The sequence below is a fragment of the Cryptomeria japonica genome, chromosome 2 (genome assembly GCF_030272615.1).
Source record: "Cryptomeria japonica chromosome 2, Sugi_1.0, whole genome shotgun sequence".
NCBI lineage: Eukaryota > Viridiplantae > Streptophyta > Pinopsida > Cupressales > Cupressaceae > Cryptomeria > Cryptomeria japonica.
Window position 1 is genome coordinate 653,016,223 of NC_081406.1, and position 19,287 is coordinate 653,035,509.

Genomic DNA, 19,287 nt, shown 5'->3' on the forward strand with positions numbered 1-19,287 from the left:
TCCCTATCAGAAGGCCGTGACATGGTGTGTAGGCTACATAAAGCCTTGTATGGACTGAAGCAGGCACCTAGAGCATGGTATGAAGGCTTGCACTCCCATCTTGTGAAGATTTAACAATATCTAATTGAAATCAGAAGGAGATTAGATTTTGATCTGTGAAGTATTTGTTGATGACATAATCTTTGGTGGAGATGACAAGATGAGTCATGACTTTGTAGATGAGATGAAGAAGGAATTTGAGATGTCACTCATAGGGGAGATTAAGTTCTTCATTAGACTACAGATTCAGCAAATGAAAGATGGAATCTTTATTACTCAGTCCAAGTATGTCAAAGAGGTGTTGAAGACCTTTGGCATGGAAGACAACAAACCGGTTGGTACACCAATGGTGAGTGGTTGTAAACTATCAAAAGAGGATGACTCAGCATTGGTAACTGAGAAAGAATACCGATCAATGATTGGTAAGTTGCATTATGTAGTGCATAACAGACTGGACATTGCACACACAGTGGGTATTACAGCTTGGTTTCAGAAAAGCCCAAGAGAATCCCACTTGGTAGCAGTCAAGCAAATTCTTAGATATCTGAAGGGAACTATTGACTATGGATTATAGTATCCATACAATGATGATTTCAACCTGAAAGTGTTCACAAATGCTGATTGGGCTGGTAATGTGGATGACCGGAAGAGCACAACCGGTGCTACATTCTTTCTTGGTGGTAGACTGGTCTCATGGATGAGTAAAAAGCAGAGTTGTATCTCTCAGTCTACAACAGAAGCAAAGTATGTTGCAAATTTTATGAACTGCATCCAGACTATTTGGATGAAGCATGTATTGAATGACTTCAAAGTTCTTGTATCTGAACCAGTAAGTATATTTTGTGACAATACAAGTTCAATTAACATCTCCAAGAATCCAGTTTTACATGCTAGAACCAAGCACTTTGAACTCAAGTATCATTTATTGAGGGAAAAGGTTCAGAACAAAGAGGTGGTATTGGAACACATTTCCAGTAAGGAGCAGTTAGTAGACATATTCACCAAGCCTCTACCGAAGGCTGCTTTTACCTATCTAAGAGGTGAATTAGGGGTGCTGCCCCTTCAGGAGGTAAACTAAAGGTTTGTGCTCCACATTAGTCAGATCTTACTTTGCTATATCTTTTTAGAATTGATGTGTTGAAGGATGCTACTCCTTAGGGGGAGTAGCATAGTGGAACAGGGAAGCTCGTGCCTCCACTTTGGCATTGTTGTCAAAGGGGGAGAAGATGTGAAGCAGAGAAGATGTGATACAAAAAGAAAGATACCTTTGTATATTGCCATCAATGCCAAAGGGGGAGATTGTTGGCATATGTGCAAAGTATGTTGACATGATGATACTGTGTTGTCATTGATGTCAATATGCTGAAGAGTGAACCGATAATATGTTGAAGAGTGAACTAGCAATATGTCGAAGATGAACCAGTTTATTGAAGTTAAGCAACTTGCAAAGTGAATTGGTATAATGTTGTAAACCGGTATATGAGAAAAAGGTGAAGCGATATGTTTGTCCAAGTGAACCGGTATATGGAATGTTTTCTATCAAGGTTTAATATGGTATGACTACCAATTGGTAGTCCCAGCCCTAGGATTTCTGGTTGAAGTGTTTCGAGCCTGTGTGATTCAACCGATGGCATTGTGTGATGAGTTAGCATTGTAATGGAGACCAGATTGTGTTGCCACATCAGCCTCATGCACATGAAGGATCTTGCATGAAGGGGATTGATCCTATCTACCTCGGGAATGTGTGAAGTCCCTATAAACAGTGATGAACGCATGATGGGTTATCGCCTCCAAGAAGTGGTGAAGAAAGAACGATGGAGAATGTCTTGAGATCTATTCAAGACCGTTGTATTCAAATGCAAAGTGTTCAATGTTCAAGATTGAACTAACTGAATTGCTCAACCTAAATGTTTAGGGTTTAGGGTTTATGCTATCGACCTATCTGTTTCCTATAAGGTTGATGTTGTGTTTTATATTGAGGTTGTTGGCAAATTTTGTGTGTGTATCTAAGTCCAGAGATACGTGATTCTTGCCAGACCAAATAAGAGAATTGATACTTGCAAAGTGTGTGTGCAGAAGGAAGGAACTAAAACATATCTGCATTGGCATTGAGTGCTATTACCAGATCATTGTAATACCTGTTGATCTCTAATCACTTCAATAGTTGGAAAATCCCTTAACAGGGTAGCTTTAACCAGCTTGCTGTAAATCCTTTAACAAGGTGACTCAAAACCATTGAGTTCATAAAATCCTCTAACAAGGTAACCTTTAATAGGGTTTAACCCTTAACCGGGTATTCTAGCCATCCCCTAACCAGGTAATCCCTAACAGGATCGATTCCTAATAGAACCTGTTGTAACAATCTTTAACCAGACTAGGCTCCTAACAAAGCGAACTTCTAAAGAGTTCAAAAATAGCTTGTGGGTAGTCATCCCCATTGTGGTTTTTCCCAGTTGGGTTTCCACATGAAAATTATGTGTGTCATGTGTGATGCCTCTTTCATGCAATGTTTTGTTATTTCTTGTTTAGTGGTGAATCATGTTGATCTAGCAAATTATTGTATCTTAGAATGATAGAATATCTATTTATGCATAAGGATAAAGTGGAAATGAAGAAGTAGGTTGTATGGAAAGCTAAGTGTTGCCATTTTATGTCTTTCACTGTCTTGTTATGTTTAATCGGTAGTAATCTAGTTTAGACCGGTATTAGTGATTGTCTGTCAAGTGCACTATTTGTAGTCAAACCGGTTCAGGAAAAGTTTTTGTGTCTGTACTGATTCACCCCCCCCTCTCAGTACCGGTTTGGTACTCACTGTTCATCATTAAGTTATCAAGATCCATGGCAACATGCTACACTACCAAGAATACTGCATAACACGAAGAATATCACTGGTTCAACAATACTACCAAAAAATTGCACAACAATCAATGTAGATCATCAAAACAAATAGGACATAATTAGAAAACACCAACAAGCACGTTAGAATCTTCTGCAATAGCTGCACCAACACCACTTATCAAATCTTCATCGATCAACATCTGAAACTCAAGAACACTCAAATAGAAGCAACTCATACTAGAAAGATAGCTTGTGGAGCACCAAATCATGAACCATCTGAAATGTAGATACACACGAACATCCCAAAATATCAGCTCAAGATCTTATCACACTAGAATATACCGGAGGAAATACCGAACTCTGCAAAGGATTGATAAAAAAAACAAAACTACAAACCAGATCATATGATATGATCAATTAAGCTTCCCAGATCATTGAAACCAATACATAAAGATATAATGACACTAGGAATACTCCATACACCAAACCATGATCCCAATAAACCAAACTTTAATCACCAAAGCAATAAATCACAGGAATATGTTGACATCAATGACAACAACATATCCTAGTAGCAACAATGTCCAACATAGAGAAAAGCATCTACGTCATCTTGAGAGGATTTATTAGAATCATAATCAAAGGAATTCTTGTTTTTGTTTTTCTCCTCCTCTTTACAATCTTTTAGGAAATGACCAAATTTGCCATAGTTCCAACATTTTTCCTTGGAATTTTTACTAGGAGACTTAGATCTCCTTGAAGACTTTGATTTACCCTTCTTGTCCTTTTTCTTGCCTTTCTCCACCATTCTACCATGAGCAACTAGGGCCTCCTTAGCCATCTTAGAAGATTTCCTTGGCATCTCTTCAAATAACAACGAACCAACTACATCCTCCTTTCGAAAGTGGTTGTTGAGCTTCCAATGGCCATCCCAAGGTGATCCCACGAGTTCAGAAAATAACATAACAATAAAATGCATTTATCTTGATCATCAATTTCTTCACCAACGTAATTCAATTGAGCAACAAGCATGTTAAATGCATTTAGGTGATCTGCAATGGACCCTCCTTCCTCCATTCTCAGAGAATACAACTTCTTTCTCAGGAATAAATTATTTACCAAGGATTTCCCTTGATAAATATCACCAAGCTTTTTCCAAAATGCATCTAGATTCTTCTCTTCATAGACATTTAGGAGCACTGAATCAACCAAACGGAGTCTTATCAAACCCTTGGCTTTCCCATCCATTTTATCCCATTCATCCTATGGTGTATTTTGGGGTTTTATGAAAGAAACTACAACCCATAGATTTCTATCCATGAGCTTGTCCTCCATTTTGAATTTTCACAACTCAAAATTGCTGCTATTAAATTTATCCATCTCTATTCTATTGGATGTGCATTCCATATCAAATTTGCAACAAAGTTATGAAATCTTCCTCTGCAAAACTCCTACTGAAACTAGATCTATACAAAAAACCCGTCAACCCAACAACAATAACAAAGATGGGCAGGCTCTGATACCAATTGAAAGGAAGCCTAAGTGTGGAAAAATGCTTCCAAATGCTAAATCTAACAGGAGAGGTGATGCATAAATTTCTTACAAACTTTTAAACAATTACAAATTAGATAAACACATATAAAATCAAATTTCACAAATAAAACCATAACACTAGATATACATGGGAAAACCCTTCCGAGAAAAACCCACACTCCAAAAGCTAAAACTCAATTGTATTGTCCGCAATAACAATAGTTACAATACAATGTACAAAGCCAATTCTCTTTGGAAGTAGCTACAATAGATATTTTGAAAATAATTCCAGCAGCACATCAATGCCTTCAACTCCTCTTTCATCAAAACAACTAGGGAATCAATTTACTAATAGATCTTATCACAAAGTGTTATTTGCCCATGGTTTTTAAAACCATATTCAAAGCCCAAGATGTAAGTTGTGTCACAAGAAACACCTTGCTAATCCAATGACATTTTGCAACTAGGAACTTCCGAAACAACAACACCTATCTCTTCCATAACAATCATCTTGCAAAATGTAATGTAAGTACAACATATAAGTTAGCATGACCAAATAGGTGCCTTCCTTACCTCACATCACTTGTCAAAAGTGAACCCAAACCATAAATGTAGATTGCCAAAATATAACTCTCCATGACTCTTCCACCAAACTAGAAACCATCATAGTCATAATAGAAATTTATCATAATCTCAACATAGCAACTAGTTCTCTAAAATTTTAGGACTTCCAAAGTGGGTGAAAAATAAAATAAATAATTAATTCAGCATGTTTGGAATCTAAGGTTGAGACGCCTTAATCCCAACATTGCTTGATCTTACCCTACAACCTTTAATTCCCATACACATATCTACTCTAGTCTTCACATGCATAATAGTGCCTTCACAATCTCCATGCATGTAGATTCACGTAAGTTTCAAATTCACACATAATTTTTTTCAGTTATAGAATATGAGATTCGTCAAACATTACCACAATCAATTCTTCCTTCTCTAGTAAATTCTCTATAGTAATTCAAATTTATTCACCCCTGCTCCCATAAGGAGCTTGCATGCATGATCTGTTGTCTTCTTTTGATATATCTGAATGGTAGACTATTATTTGAATCTTTGAAAATCTTCGAGGTTTACTAGTTGAAATCTTGGTTATTATATTTTAGATATATCTATATATTCCAAACCAAAACCCCTTACTATGTTATTCATTCATTTACTTGTCTTAGGAAAGATCATAGAGTATCTTTGTTCTTTGAGGAATGCGCTAGATTAGACCAAGTGTTTGATTCATTATATTTTTATGTAGGTATATTCAATCTATTGTTCTCTTATATCTATTCTTCTTCATCAAAGTCATTATAATTCTCTCACTCGTGGACTATTCTTGAAAATTGTATGTCTTTGTTGGAAAACTATTCATTTCTTAACTAGCATTTTATGAGACCAACTCCTCCTGAGGCCGATGATAAGAAAATCATATCCTTTCATTAACATAATTATTAGTATTTGCTTGAGATCTTCTTTTTCCTAAACGTGGATCAATAAATATTTGTTTGTTTGCTTCATACCAATTGAATGCATTATCCTCAGAGTTTGGTTTCATTTTCTATTGCAATCCATCTTTTGCATCATATTGATGTAGTTTAACGCTCTGAGATACCAAATATACTGTTAATTATAAACAAGTAGAGAAAACATAATGAAATGAAACTAAAACAAACATAAGCACATAACAATGCATAACATGATAGTTTAACGTGGTTCACCAATAAAGGGCTACGCCCACTCTCAAGTAGGGAGTACTTATATTAATTGATATCAATCCTACATAAACATGCAGTACATAGACTGCACCCAATAATTTATACATTCATATTTAACACGGAATCAAAGAGTCTAGAGAAGGTGAATGATCATTTTCAAGACTGTTGGGCTTCATATTCCCAACATATACAATGTCATGTAGATCATCATATGAGTAATCAGGGAGATAATTGGTTGAATCCGATTTCAAGATCCTTTAAGTCTATTTATACTACTTCATTTTGTAGGATTTAACTATGTTAAAAGTATCAACAAAAGAAACTACAAAAGATCTTTAGGAAAATTTAGGGACTTTGTCTCAAACTATATCTCTAGAAAATACACTTTTTCTTTGCAAAAAATGCATTCACTAAGGATTAATTATGGCGTCTCTATGATGGAACATGTGAATGCCTTCAAAACTATGTATTACTAAAGGAATCTCTAGATATGATTTTTATTTGATTTTTGTGATATAAAAATATTTGTTAAGAAAAAACATATGGATTTTTATAGTGGTGCTATAAGATCAAAGGGGAATTTACATTTAGTGCACATTGATGTGTTTGAGCTTGTAAAGGCATTATCCCTAAGAAAATTTATGTATTATATTACTTTTATAGATAACATCTTAAGAAAGGCTCAGATATATTGTATTAAGAACAAATCATTAATAATATAATAACATGGAGTTTCATATTAATATTTAATCATAATATCTACTGACATAATCTTATTATTACATTGAAGTTTTAATGTTGATTAGCATCATGCTACTAATTTATTTGTAATGGATATTTTATCATTGTTTTATCTATGATGTTTCTTTAAAGAGTCATAAATATTCTCCTTTTTTTTTTTTTTGGTATCATGAGATAATTCAACGACCTAGGCTCAAACAATCTAGTCATCGGGTAAACCCAACCATCAAGAGTTGAATCTTGGACCTACATGGGAAGAACCCAAAGCCTTGGCACAACCTTACCAACCCTTTGAGCTATGGATTAGTGAGGTCACTAATGGGAAACCTAATCCCTAACATAATAGTGAATAATAACTAGTGCTATCTTTTTATAATTCACTTATCCTTAGCCATTTTACACTGTTAATACCCACCAATCATTTATATTTTCATGATATTTTCTTGCTCTATTTTTACTCTCTCTTTTTTTTTTTTCCATTTTTCATCACTTTGTTTTACTTTCATCTTCTTGTTTCCATCAATGATAACATTGATCATTCATTCCCTAAATCCATCACCATTTTTTTATTTCATTTCCAAAAATTAAAACTAATATTAAATTCTTATCACTCAATAACTAGTTCTAACTATCACATGTGACACCAAAAAAATTGTTTTCCTTGATACAATTAGATTTTTATTTGTATCTAATTATAAAATCTACATACTTTTTAGTATTTAGATAAACATTTCATTTTCAAAAATTTCAAAGTAAAATGAATACTTGTTCCCAACAAAACCTTATTCCTTCTAACTCATTTAAGTTCCTTACTAATTATTCTCTTCATAGTTTCAATTTATATACTTGTATTGATAAAATCACAACATATATAAGATTTTAATCATTTATAGATATTTTTTCTAGATATTTCAATATACTGATATAAAATAAAAGTATGTTGTTAATTATATCAAGAAACATTCTATGATTATTATAAGAAGTAAAATGTAATGAAATGAATATGTTAACAAAAATTCTTATCTTTTTATCTTAAGATTTGATAATTGTTTATATATCAAAATATTATTATTTATTAATAAAAAAAATATTATATTATATATATGTATATGAAACAAATCTTTACCATGAATAAAATGATGGTAGAACAGCATTCGAACTATTTTATATTCGATAGAAATGGATAACTAGTCCACATAATTGCTTTTTGCAAAGAGTATAAAAATGTTTTGACAATGAATAAAACCATTTTGTTGACTGCATAGACAGTACCTTCGATAGATATATGACATAACAGAAGCCTCCACAGAAAACATCATCCTTGGAGAGCTATGCAAAAAAAGCATTGGAGGTGGTGCTGAAGGCGGCAGCAGAGAACAAAAAGGCAACGCAATCCTAGCTCAAGTCAAAGAAGAACGTCGACTTCAATGAGAGGGTACATAGATTCCACCTACCTTGTGACAAAAGATAACAGAATATTGAATGACAATGGACACCGGTGCCTACCTTATGAGAAGGATGACTGAGGGAATTGAATTGTTATGGACGGTAGAAAATCAGATTTTGTGAAGAAGAAAGAAGATAATGTAAATATTAAAATGAGATGAAAAACTTAAAGTGTTAGTGGTTTAGTGGTTCAATTTGTGAAGTATAATTGGTGAAATGGACATCAATGTCTATCTTATGAAAAGAATGAATACCTACATTAAAAGAAGGTCGATTGAGGGGATTGAATTATCATGGTCGGTAAAAAATCAAATTTTGTTAAGGAGACAAAGTAAACATTTAAAAGAATGGAAAAATTAAAGAGTTAGTAGTTCAATTGGTGAAATGGATGGCAGTGTCTTCTTTATGACAAGGATGATTGAGTAGATTGAATTGTCATGGTCTGTAAAAACAAAAATATATATTACTAAAAAGAAGACAAAACATTTAAATGTGATGAAGGCAATTTGTTCAGTATTATTGTTGATGGTGCTGGTTTGTTTCTTGATTACACCATCCACCAAGGTTCAAACCTTCTGAGGTATGACTTAAGGAATATGTCTTGAGTTGTGTCCCAGATGACTTTGATGGAGTGGATAATCTCCAGTTGTGAACTTTCACCTGAAAAGTTATCAAGATAGATTTGTGCTTCTATATCGGATAAAAAATAGAACATTATAAAATATATATTAATAAAATAGAGAGATATAAAACATTTGTGGACAGAGTTTATAAATTACGGATGGAAAACTTTACACAATTATGAACAAAAAATTGATTTAATGCAAAACAATATACACAATCAAATTCAGAAACAACTAAATGATACAATAATAGATTGTAGAAAATTGATAAAATTAACCAGGCAACATTAAAACAAGGGTTGATTCAGTAATAAAGATCTCTGAACAGGAAAAGGATTTAAGGTAAATGGTAGTCACATGCATCCAATGTAGACATCAGGCAAGTGACATGAAGCGATCTCCATAGATATCTTAATTGGCACTGAGAAGAGTAAATGAGTAGTCAAATTTACCCTTTCGTTGGTTTTTTTCTCTAACAGGCAACAGATAAATAACTAACAGGTAACAGTTTATGATCATTACAACGTTTGCCCCTTCTTATCTAGCAGAGCATCTATTCTCTAAAACTAAGACAAATTTTTAAAGATTAAATACCATTTTATAGCTCCAAACAATGAAGAGGCCAGAGGTACCTTACAAAATTGCCTCCTTAAGACAATTACTTGTGGGCATAAACATAAGTATTTTACCTCATGCAGACAATTATCTTATGCACAGTTGCAGGTATCAAATAAAAATGAATATTTTTAATCCTTATCCAAAATCAGATATAAAAGCTGCAAAGATAACATATTCAAGGCTGAAAAATAAATCCAAAATTCTTTCATATATATTTTTGTATAGCACACATGACTGACTAGAATGACTTTAAACACTTATAATTATTTATGGATTTGATTATTTCTAATATTTTCCATTAATATTCTGGGATCTATCATCTCATTATTTTATATCTATTTGCACTCTACTATATCTTGATGCTGGATCTGTGATCTAAAACATTGATACTAAAATTAAAGAGAAACAAATCCAAAAACAATTAAAAGAAAACAAAGTCACCCATCTCAGATGAAACAGAAAGAGCAGATTCCGCAAAGGAGGCTTCACCTTCAAGTATTTGAACTACTTGTCTCATAGCAGGTCTTGCTTCCGGTTGAGAATTAGAACAGAAGAGTCCCAATTTAAGCACTGTCTCCATCTCATCCTTAACAAAATCACCATCAAGCTTTGGATCTGCTGCATCCATGAGCCTTCTGTTGTCATACAGCTCCCTAACCCAATCTAACAAAATTTCCAGAGAAGCATCTAGATGAGTCTCAATAGGGCGCCTTCCACAAGCAACCTCCAACATCAAAACCCCAAAGCTAAATACATCACTGCTGGTAGTGGCCTTTCCTGTGGCTACCAATTCTGGAGCAATGTAACCAGGAGTTCCAGCCACACGAGTGGTTTGGGAATTCTCATCATGTCTATACAGACGAGCAAGCCCAAAATCCCCCAGTTTTGCATGAAGCTCCGAGTCCAACAAAACATTGGAAGATTTGATGTCTCTGTGCACCACCCTTTGTTCCCACCCTTCGTGAAGATACAGCAGTCCTGCACTCACGTCCTTCAGAATTGCGTACCTTTGAGCCCATTCTAGAACTCGAGAAGGATTCCCAAATATCATCTTATCCAGGCTTCCATTTGGCATGAAATCATACACTATGAAAAATTTCTGTTCCCTCCTGCAGTAGCCTCTTATTTGCACCAGATTCCGGTGCTGCAGACGACCGAGACTTGAAATTTCAGCTATGAAATCTCTCACTCCTTCACTGGTCTCTCGAAAGATAGATTTCACAGCGACTTGGAGGCCATTAGAAGGAAGAACTCCTTCGTAAACCTTGCCAAAACCTCCAAACCCTAAGACTTGGTTTTCTGAGAACCCATTGGTTGCAATAGCTAAGTCTGGGTAGCTAATTCGGTGAGGCCAATACTCCACCTCCCAATCTTCAATTACTTCTGTGTTTTTATTCCTTTTAAACCACACAATTGCGACCACCAGTACTAGGAGAACAACTGAACCTGTTGTTATGCCGACGACTAGCCGATTTTTTGGGTTCTTGGAATTTGATTCTATGTCTGTCAAGAATGGAAGAATAGTTGCATTCAAAGCCGGTGCATTTCCATTTGTAGTGAAACTCCAGGCTAGAATGTAATGTTCTTGAACGAGTTTTCCAGTAGCTGCTGCAAAACCAACATACATTTCTTCTTCGAGAATGCTGGGCAAACTCAAATTTTTCTCAGATATGAGAGGCGTTTCCGGGCGAAGGGAACCAGCCAGTGCTATAGTAACATTGAGCTGTTCTTGGAGATGATCGTAGTCAATCCAAGCTTGAATATTTTTTCTCCCGTTGAGATCTAATTGGAAGGACTGGTTGCCAGCCCAGTAACCTGCAGATTTAGATTCTACAGAATGGAGAGAGTTGAGATCTACTCCTACGTGATTGTCATCGATGTCGTCGAATTCTGGGTTCTGAAATGTGTCGAATTCGACCGCAAAGATATGATTGTAAGGCTGTCCTATGCTTGTTGAATTGAACAAACCAAGGTACGCACCTGCACCTCCTCCCTCCTGTGTTTTATTTGGCATTATGACAAATGCCAGTCCATCCCCGCTAGTTGAATCTTGTGAAGGTGGAGCCATGGCGAAAACGAAACTGGTACTGAATGATAAAGTTGCATTCTTGGACCCCTCCTCTTTCATACGCACAGGTTCTGAGTATACAACACTTCCAGTAACGTATTCTGATTGATTGGTGAGACGGATGCCTATAAGATCGGGTTTTATTACAGCGTTACCATGGAAATACAGGTTTGATAAATTTCTGCTGGTTAATCCACTCAGTTTGGGGAAAAAGAATGTTGTTTGAGATTGAGCAGACGGCAACGGTTGGATGAGGAGATAAAATACAAGGACGAAAGATATGCCTGCCATGGATTCCATTCCTTAATAACTCTGATTAAGATCAAATAGATTAACCATGTTAAAGACCGATAAAAAGGGATATTCTTTAACATCCAGTATCATTAAGAGGCGGCTGGGTTTACGTCTCCAGCAGTTGTAAGATAATGGTCCATGGAAGACCTTAAGGTTAATCATTTCAGAGTCTGAGATTTGCCGCCGTATTGGACTTTTTCATGGGTTTATCAATACTTCAATTAGTGATTAACTCTTAATATAAATCTACAAATTGTGGAAAGTGGCGGGTTTTTAGATTGCCTGTCAATTTTTTTGAAACTGTATAGGTAGATTGCATTTACAGGTCATGTCATAACATAAAACCGTTTGCATTTTCACGCGGCTGTGCATTTTTCCTTGGCGTTCACTATAGGTGCTCAAATCACAGGGTAATGTGAAATTGTAGATTCGTTCCAGAAGATTCCAGAGAGCTTGGCGTGCATGCACACCATCCCGTGGGCAATTCTTTTATCTGTTAATTTAGAAATTAATCTTCAGTAGCATTCCTTAGATATCTTTCAATTTTAAAGAAATCTCAAACCAAGGTCATATTTTTTTGTGGATAGGTAACTGTCTCCATCAAATGAGGTTGAGTTCCTTGAATCCAAGCCTTTGAATTGTCAGTAGTAAAATATTTTACTGGTTTCGTGTTTCAGATGGTAATTGTTTAAAAGTCTTTGGTAGTGTGGAAAATCTTTATAAATTAGAGACTTTTAAATAGTCAAACACCCTTTTTAACTTTTCTTATGTGTTAGGCTGAATTTAATAACCTTGCTTCTAATATATTATTCTATCCATAATAATAACATTAACTTTAATCTTAATTTTAATTAGTACTCCTACTTTGAGTATAATTGAGTCATAAATGACCTATAATCTTGACATTCTAATCTTTATCATTATTATTTTATATTATATTAATATTAGTATTATAATACTATTAAATTAAATTATATTATTATTTTATATTAATATTTATCATGTTATATTAACTTTAATCCTAATCTAATTTTAGCATAATGATAATCTTAAGTGAACCCTAATTGTAATTGAACTCTAACTCTAACCTTATAATTGAACTCTAACCTTGAAGTTGATTCACACTTAACAGTAATGCTAATCCTAATTCAAAATTAACACTAAACCTAACCTTAACCCTAACTAAATCTAAACTTGAATTGACCCTTAATAGTTGGAGAAGTTGATAATCAACAACAGGGGCCAAGATTCATCTGCACTTGAAAGAGAGAGAGACTACATAGCCCCCCATAATGTATAATGTCCTATAGAAATGATGAGGTGCTTGAAGACAAGAAATATTCCAATGTCTACAAACAACATTTCTCCCTATGGGAATAAGATAAACCAAGTACAAATGTAGGAATGCTTCCCATTCTGGATAACAATTTGTAGGTAGGAAAATCTAAATGTAAGATGATGAAGTCTCTTAAATCTATTCACATGTCACCAGAACTTAGAAGATGATGTCATGAAGCAATTAGGTGCATACCCAATCACAATAGAAAGTGTTAAACATGGAACCATTGGAAACTAATCCTGAACAAGCTCCAAAGAAAAATAAGATCTAGGAATAGGTGCATCACAACTATCATCAAATAGGATAGGTAAACCCTCAAATGTGTCTCACAAATCTTAAATGTGGGACTACATAAATAATGAAGCAATGTATGTCAAATAGAAATCCCAATCCAAAAGACAAATAGATGAATTAACCTTCTTAACAGGATTAAGAATCTCAATCAATGAAGGTACACCAACTATCTCTACAAGTGGGAAAAGAGGAACTTTAGATTTTAATGCAATCTCAAGCAAGGGTTGAAAAGAAACGTGTGATAAATTACGAAACAATTCATGCCCATGTTGATTTCTCTAGCGATATTTACACCTACAACCCTTATACATGATTCACTCAAGATAATCTCCAAAAATGGTGCAAAAACATAAACCCTTAATACAAATACAAAATCAATTTTCATGTAGCCCAAAAGTAAAATATTGATATCTCTAAGTACCTAATAAAAATTCTTCAAAAGAAGGACCAAAGCTCTAGAAAGAGGACTCTGAGACCTTTTTGATAATATCTAATTGTTGAGAAATAGAGTTTGAATGTGAAAGATATGGCCCCAAAAGTGTGAAAATGAAGATTGACTTTAGAGGCATGCTATAAAAAATTGGTGTAGTATCTAATCAAATCACCACCATGAGAAGACCAGAGTTAGAACTAGATTTTCAACAATATATTGTTTGCCTAATTTTGACTCTATATGACGAAGTCATGGGGAAAAAACCAAGTGCTTCTTTTTAGGGTTTTGACACTAAAAATAGAGGCAACCAAAATTATTTAAGGGGTGCTCAATATAGAAAAAACCCCAAATTTAGTAGGTCCGCCAAAAGATGATGACATCAACACTATGTAAGGTCTACACATGTAGTAAGTAAATACATTCTATCTTCCTTATTTGAATTTTTTTTTAAATTAAAAAAAGATGCCTCTTTTTAAAAAGGAATTCACACCTCCCTTTTCATATAAATTTGCACTTTTTTAATTAAAAATTGTTTTGACCAAAAAACAAAGGATTGAAGACTTGTGATAATGGAAGGGTATAGAATTTTGGGCAACCATATACGTATGTGATGCAGAGGCCTTATTACGCCTAAGGACAAGTCCAAAAGGTTCAATTTGATCCCTTCCAAGTTGTAAGAAGGATCCTACAAGAATGACTCCACACCTTAAGGTTTGAACTACTCACACTCCTCTAGACTAGCACCTACTCAAGATGAGTAAATAGCTTCAATATTCCCAACATGCCTCACCATGACTCTTTCTCTTAGGGGCCTTGGATTTGGTCCACTCATGACATATACGAATTGTTCCAAGCATTGGTTTTAGATTCAGGCATCAATGCCCTATACCTCCTTTGGAAATCTACCCCCTAAGCTAGTAGCCCAATTTAGTGGGTATTTAGCCCTTAATTCTAAAATATTGCAGACAACTTGACAAAAATATTACCATTTAAGATACCCTTTAAGGAGTTACACTCAACCCCAAAAGGGATTGGCAAGATCTGCAATCTAAGGGTCTAAACCCCTCAGTAGCCTAGAGGCCTAATTAGGGCACTTAGGCCTAATTTACAAAGCAACGTGCATTGGTAGATTCCCAACTGAAAAAAAAATTCATGAGCACATGGGAAATGGTAAATAACTTCTAGTTCCAAGGTTACACGCCTGAAATCTACTGCTACAAGATTTTAGGGTGACTGGCCTAATTTTGTCTAAGGTAGTCACATAGAGATGCCTAGGTAGTTTTACATCATACTCTCCACAACCAATTATTCCCTAAAAAATCCCATGAAAACATTAATGTACACTAACCAATCTTGCACTCCACCAAAGGAAATAACTTCTAGAGGAAGGAGGTGCAAGATATGGCCATTTTTAGGTAAAACCCTAGCTTTCCAGGTAGCAGTCAGCAAATTGAAGGGTTATCACTACTCCCAGAAGATCAAGACCTCAAACCACCACCAAAACAAAGGTGATTCAACCCTCTATCTGCTCCATGAATGATTTTGTCAAATTTAGTCCGTACAATGATGTACAACCACTGCAAACTCAAAATTTCTGGGAAATAACACAGTTTTCAGTATTTTATTGCTTTCAAACTTCTATCCACAATAACTCTAACCTTGGGAATCATTTACATAAGGCTTATATCCTTCCCCAATGGTTTCCAACTAAATTTTGAAGAGGTTGGAGCCGTTGAGAGGCTTACAACAACCAAAAGTGGAAAAGTTGCATTTTCAAAAGTTGCACTTGTTGACAAAGTTGTCAATTCACACCAATTCGGGATCCACACAGCTTGGATCAACCAAACATCACCTACAGACCCTAAAAACCTATCAAACATCAAAATAAACATCAATCTACCCCTTATACACCAAATTGTCCAAATTGGCTTATCAAGTTGCCTAATTTGTGACAATGGTTTACATGGTGGGGTCCTTATTGAATACATGAAAAGTTCACAAACAAAAGACATTCATAATGACCCTAAGATCATAATATTCATCATCAAATCCATGATTGGCTTGTTGAAGAGGTTCTCCTACACCAGTATGGATCTATAAGTTGATACAAATTTTTGTACAAGCAATCAAACCCTAAAAAATTTTGCCTCAAACTTTTCACTATCTTCGATTTTAAAAAATGAACACGTGATTAGAGTTTTTTGGGCCTGTTGAGCATGATGGTGATCTTAGTTTCATGCCAAATTGCCCAGATTTTTCAGCTACCCCCATATTTTGCCTCAATTTTTAACCCCTCGGCCAATTTGACCTGATATTTGAACTACATGGATTTTGATGAAAAAACATATGATGTTAGGGTTTTTCGATATTTTGAATGTGATGAAAACCTCTATTTTAGTCCATTGGGAGTAGAATATTCACCCCAGGTTGAATCCGTAAAGAATGTAGATAGGAACTTGATAGAACAACTCTAATATCATGTAGAAATTGATAATCAACCATGGGAGCCAAAATTCATTTGTAACAAAAGTACCTGTCACACAAAACAAATCAAGTAAAGATAATAATTTTTATAACAACTTGAGAATTATGTATTGATTGCATACAAAAGATGAATAAAACCCTAGGTGTAAACCCTAATGCTAAAATCAGGAGAACTAAAGAAATCCAAAGTAGGAGCTAAATTAAGCTCAACTACATGCTAGAAAAATAAACTCTAGATAATAAATAGAACCTAAGTTTAGCTTAAAAGTGAAAAAGTAGTGAAGGACCTAATTAATAAATAATTAAATAAATGTCCTAATCACTCAAATAATATTAACACTTACCCTATTTGAGCTCGAACCCTAAACCTAATTAAATCATATTTGTATTGGATTTGGATTGGAAACCTAACCCCAACCCTAACTCTAAGTCAATGCTTACTCTAATTGAACTTGAACATTAATTCTAACCCTTATTCACTAGTCATAATCTAATTATAATCTACTTATTATTTAATTAGGATTCTCATATCTTTACATATTATTTAATTATAAGCAAGTTATACTCAAACTAAAAAATTAAATATGTATTATTATAATTATATTTTATCTTGTTGTGTTATTGCATTAAAATATTAAAAAAAAAATCCATAAAAGTGGGCAAGCCACTAAACTTTTTTATTAAGTTTAATATTTTTACAACGGGTTCAAAAGGCATACGAGCAGGAAAGCACCCGCAAGAAAACCTTCGGTTATCACCTTAAATATAAACCAAAAATCTAAACCACCCTTACAAAATAGCTGATTCCAGATGATCTGAAATCCCACCCAAACCCATACAATTGACCTATATACAGAGGTCCCATATGACATATCCAGATACAAAGATCCTCAACTGATTATATCTCAGTTGGTTACAAAATCAAGAGCTGAATATCAAAAATGTTTCCTCGAGAAGATCTAGGAGCCCATAAGCAAAGGGGAGCCAAAACTGAAATAGACCAATTTTATCCAACTCCAGAAAATTGAGCCAAAAAGAGCCGCCCAAAAACCTGCATTAAAATATAATTGCTACTATAGTTAAAACTAATAATAATATTTTAGTGTTAACCGAAGTTTAAATATGTATTAATATTTAAATTTATGTTATAATACTATAATATTTTTATTTAACGTTTTAAATAAATATTATTGTTGATCACACTACATTAAAACTATTATTATTTAAATGTGTGATCCATCATTGTATGAATATAATTTTTTATCTATATATAAGATTTTTTTAAAATTTAACAATTTATTGATTTATATAGATTGTGTTAATAGATAAAAATAAATATTATTTTGAATGTAGATATCTAAATTTTTTCATACCTAACCACACTTGAAATTATCTCATCTTATCCCATTAAATAAATAAATATCATATATTTATTTTATCCTTTATCTTCATCCTTCACCCTTAGTTAGATAAATTTATATTTATTTAATTATGTCTAAGCTTATAGCACAATAAAATTCTCCTAACCCTCTGCCAAACCCGAATTTGGTGATTGAAATTTTTGGGGGCCCCATGGCAAAAACTAACCTTGTTATTGGTTCCTCTTTTAAACCTAAGCTCGTCCCCACCCACTTTAATCCCTTAAGAGAAGTGAAGCACAAGCCTTCTAGTCCACCTCATAAGAAGGTGGAGGTGCTAGAGTCAGGTGATGAGGAGGAGTTGGATGTTTCAAAGTGTTCTTATAATTTTGAATCTGAATGGTCCCCTTCGGCTTTTGAGGAGGCTACCCCTCTTCTCCCTAGCTAGGAGATTAGTGACCATGAAAGGATCCTCAAAAATTTGGAATCTACTATCTTAAAGCTGGAAGAGAATGCAGAATGATGGGAATTGGTTATCAAATGGCTTCTTTCACAGTTTGATGTGGCTATTAGGAAAATTAATAGACTCGAGGCAATAGAAAAGGTAAGGGCTAGAATAGACAAATGAGTCATGGACATAAAGGATGAATGTGTCTAAAATGCAGCAAGCAATATGGCTATGAAGCTATAAAATTGGGAGAAGGTGGAAGGGAAGATAAATGATATCTCATATAAGGTGCTACACCGAAGACAGGATGATTTTAGATTTAAAGGACAATCAAGAGATCCTAAAACAAAAAAAATGAGGAGATGTATAATCGAAGCCATGAAATGGTCCTAAAAAATTTGGGTTCCCTGAAAGTTGTACATGAGGATATCAACCATAGGAAAGCCAAATGGAAGAGACACACTAGTCCCCCTTCTGTGTCTATGGAGCCCACTATGTCTATGGTTAAAGATACTTCTGATTTGGGTACCCCAATGTCTACTAATGATTCTAATTTTTTTTTTATAATAAAGTCCTTAATTTATGTAAGGACTGGCAAGAAGGAAATGACTTTAACTAGTAGACCATCTCTTTGTGTCTATGGTGGTTGGGTGGTTCTGGTGTAGCTCTCAGTAGTTTTTGTTGTTGGCATTGTCTTTGGTCTTTTTTGTGGTTAGTGATTTTCTATCATTTTCATTTTTGGTCTCTTTCTTTGCTACTTGTGTACACTTCTGATGTGCCCTAGGTGGCTCTTTTTTAGTGGATATGTAGTTGTACGACTCTAACCCAATTTTTATTACTCAAAACCTTATGTGAGATATCTTGTAATTAAATCAATGAATTAATAGTACTTACTTAATTGATCCAGTTTAGATAATAATCATTACCATTTTCCCTAATATTTGATTTCACCTCACCCCTAATCCTTTTTC

At 34.4% G+C, this 19,287-nt stretch overlaps 1 protein-coding gene across 1 annotated transcript; it reads right to left on the reverse strand.

Annotated features, from left to right (window-relative positions):
- Window positions 1-9,993: 9,993 nt before the first annotated feature.
- Window positions 9,994-12,064, reverse strand: LOC131038373 (L-type lectin-domain containing receptor kinase SIT2). Its single transcript, XM_057970792.2, has one exon. It carries the CDS (start codon window positions 11,964-11,966, stop codon window positions 10,020-10,022), a length of 1,947 nt encoding a protein of 648 aa, XP_057826775.2. The 5' UTR covers window positions 11,967-12,064; the 3' UTR covers window positions 9,994-10,019.
- Between the last annotated feature and the right edge of the window lie 7,223 nt (window positions 12,065-19,287).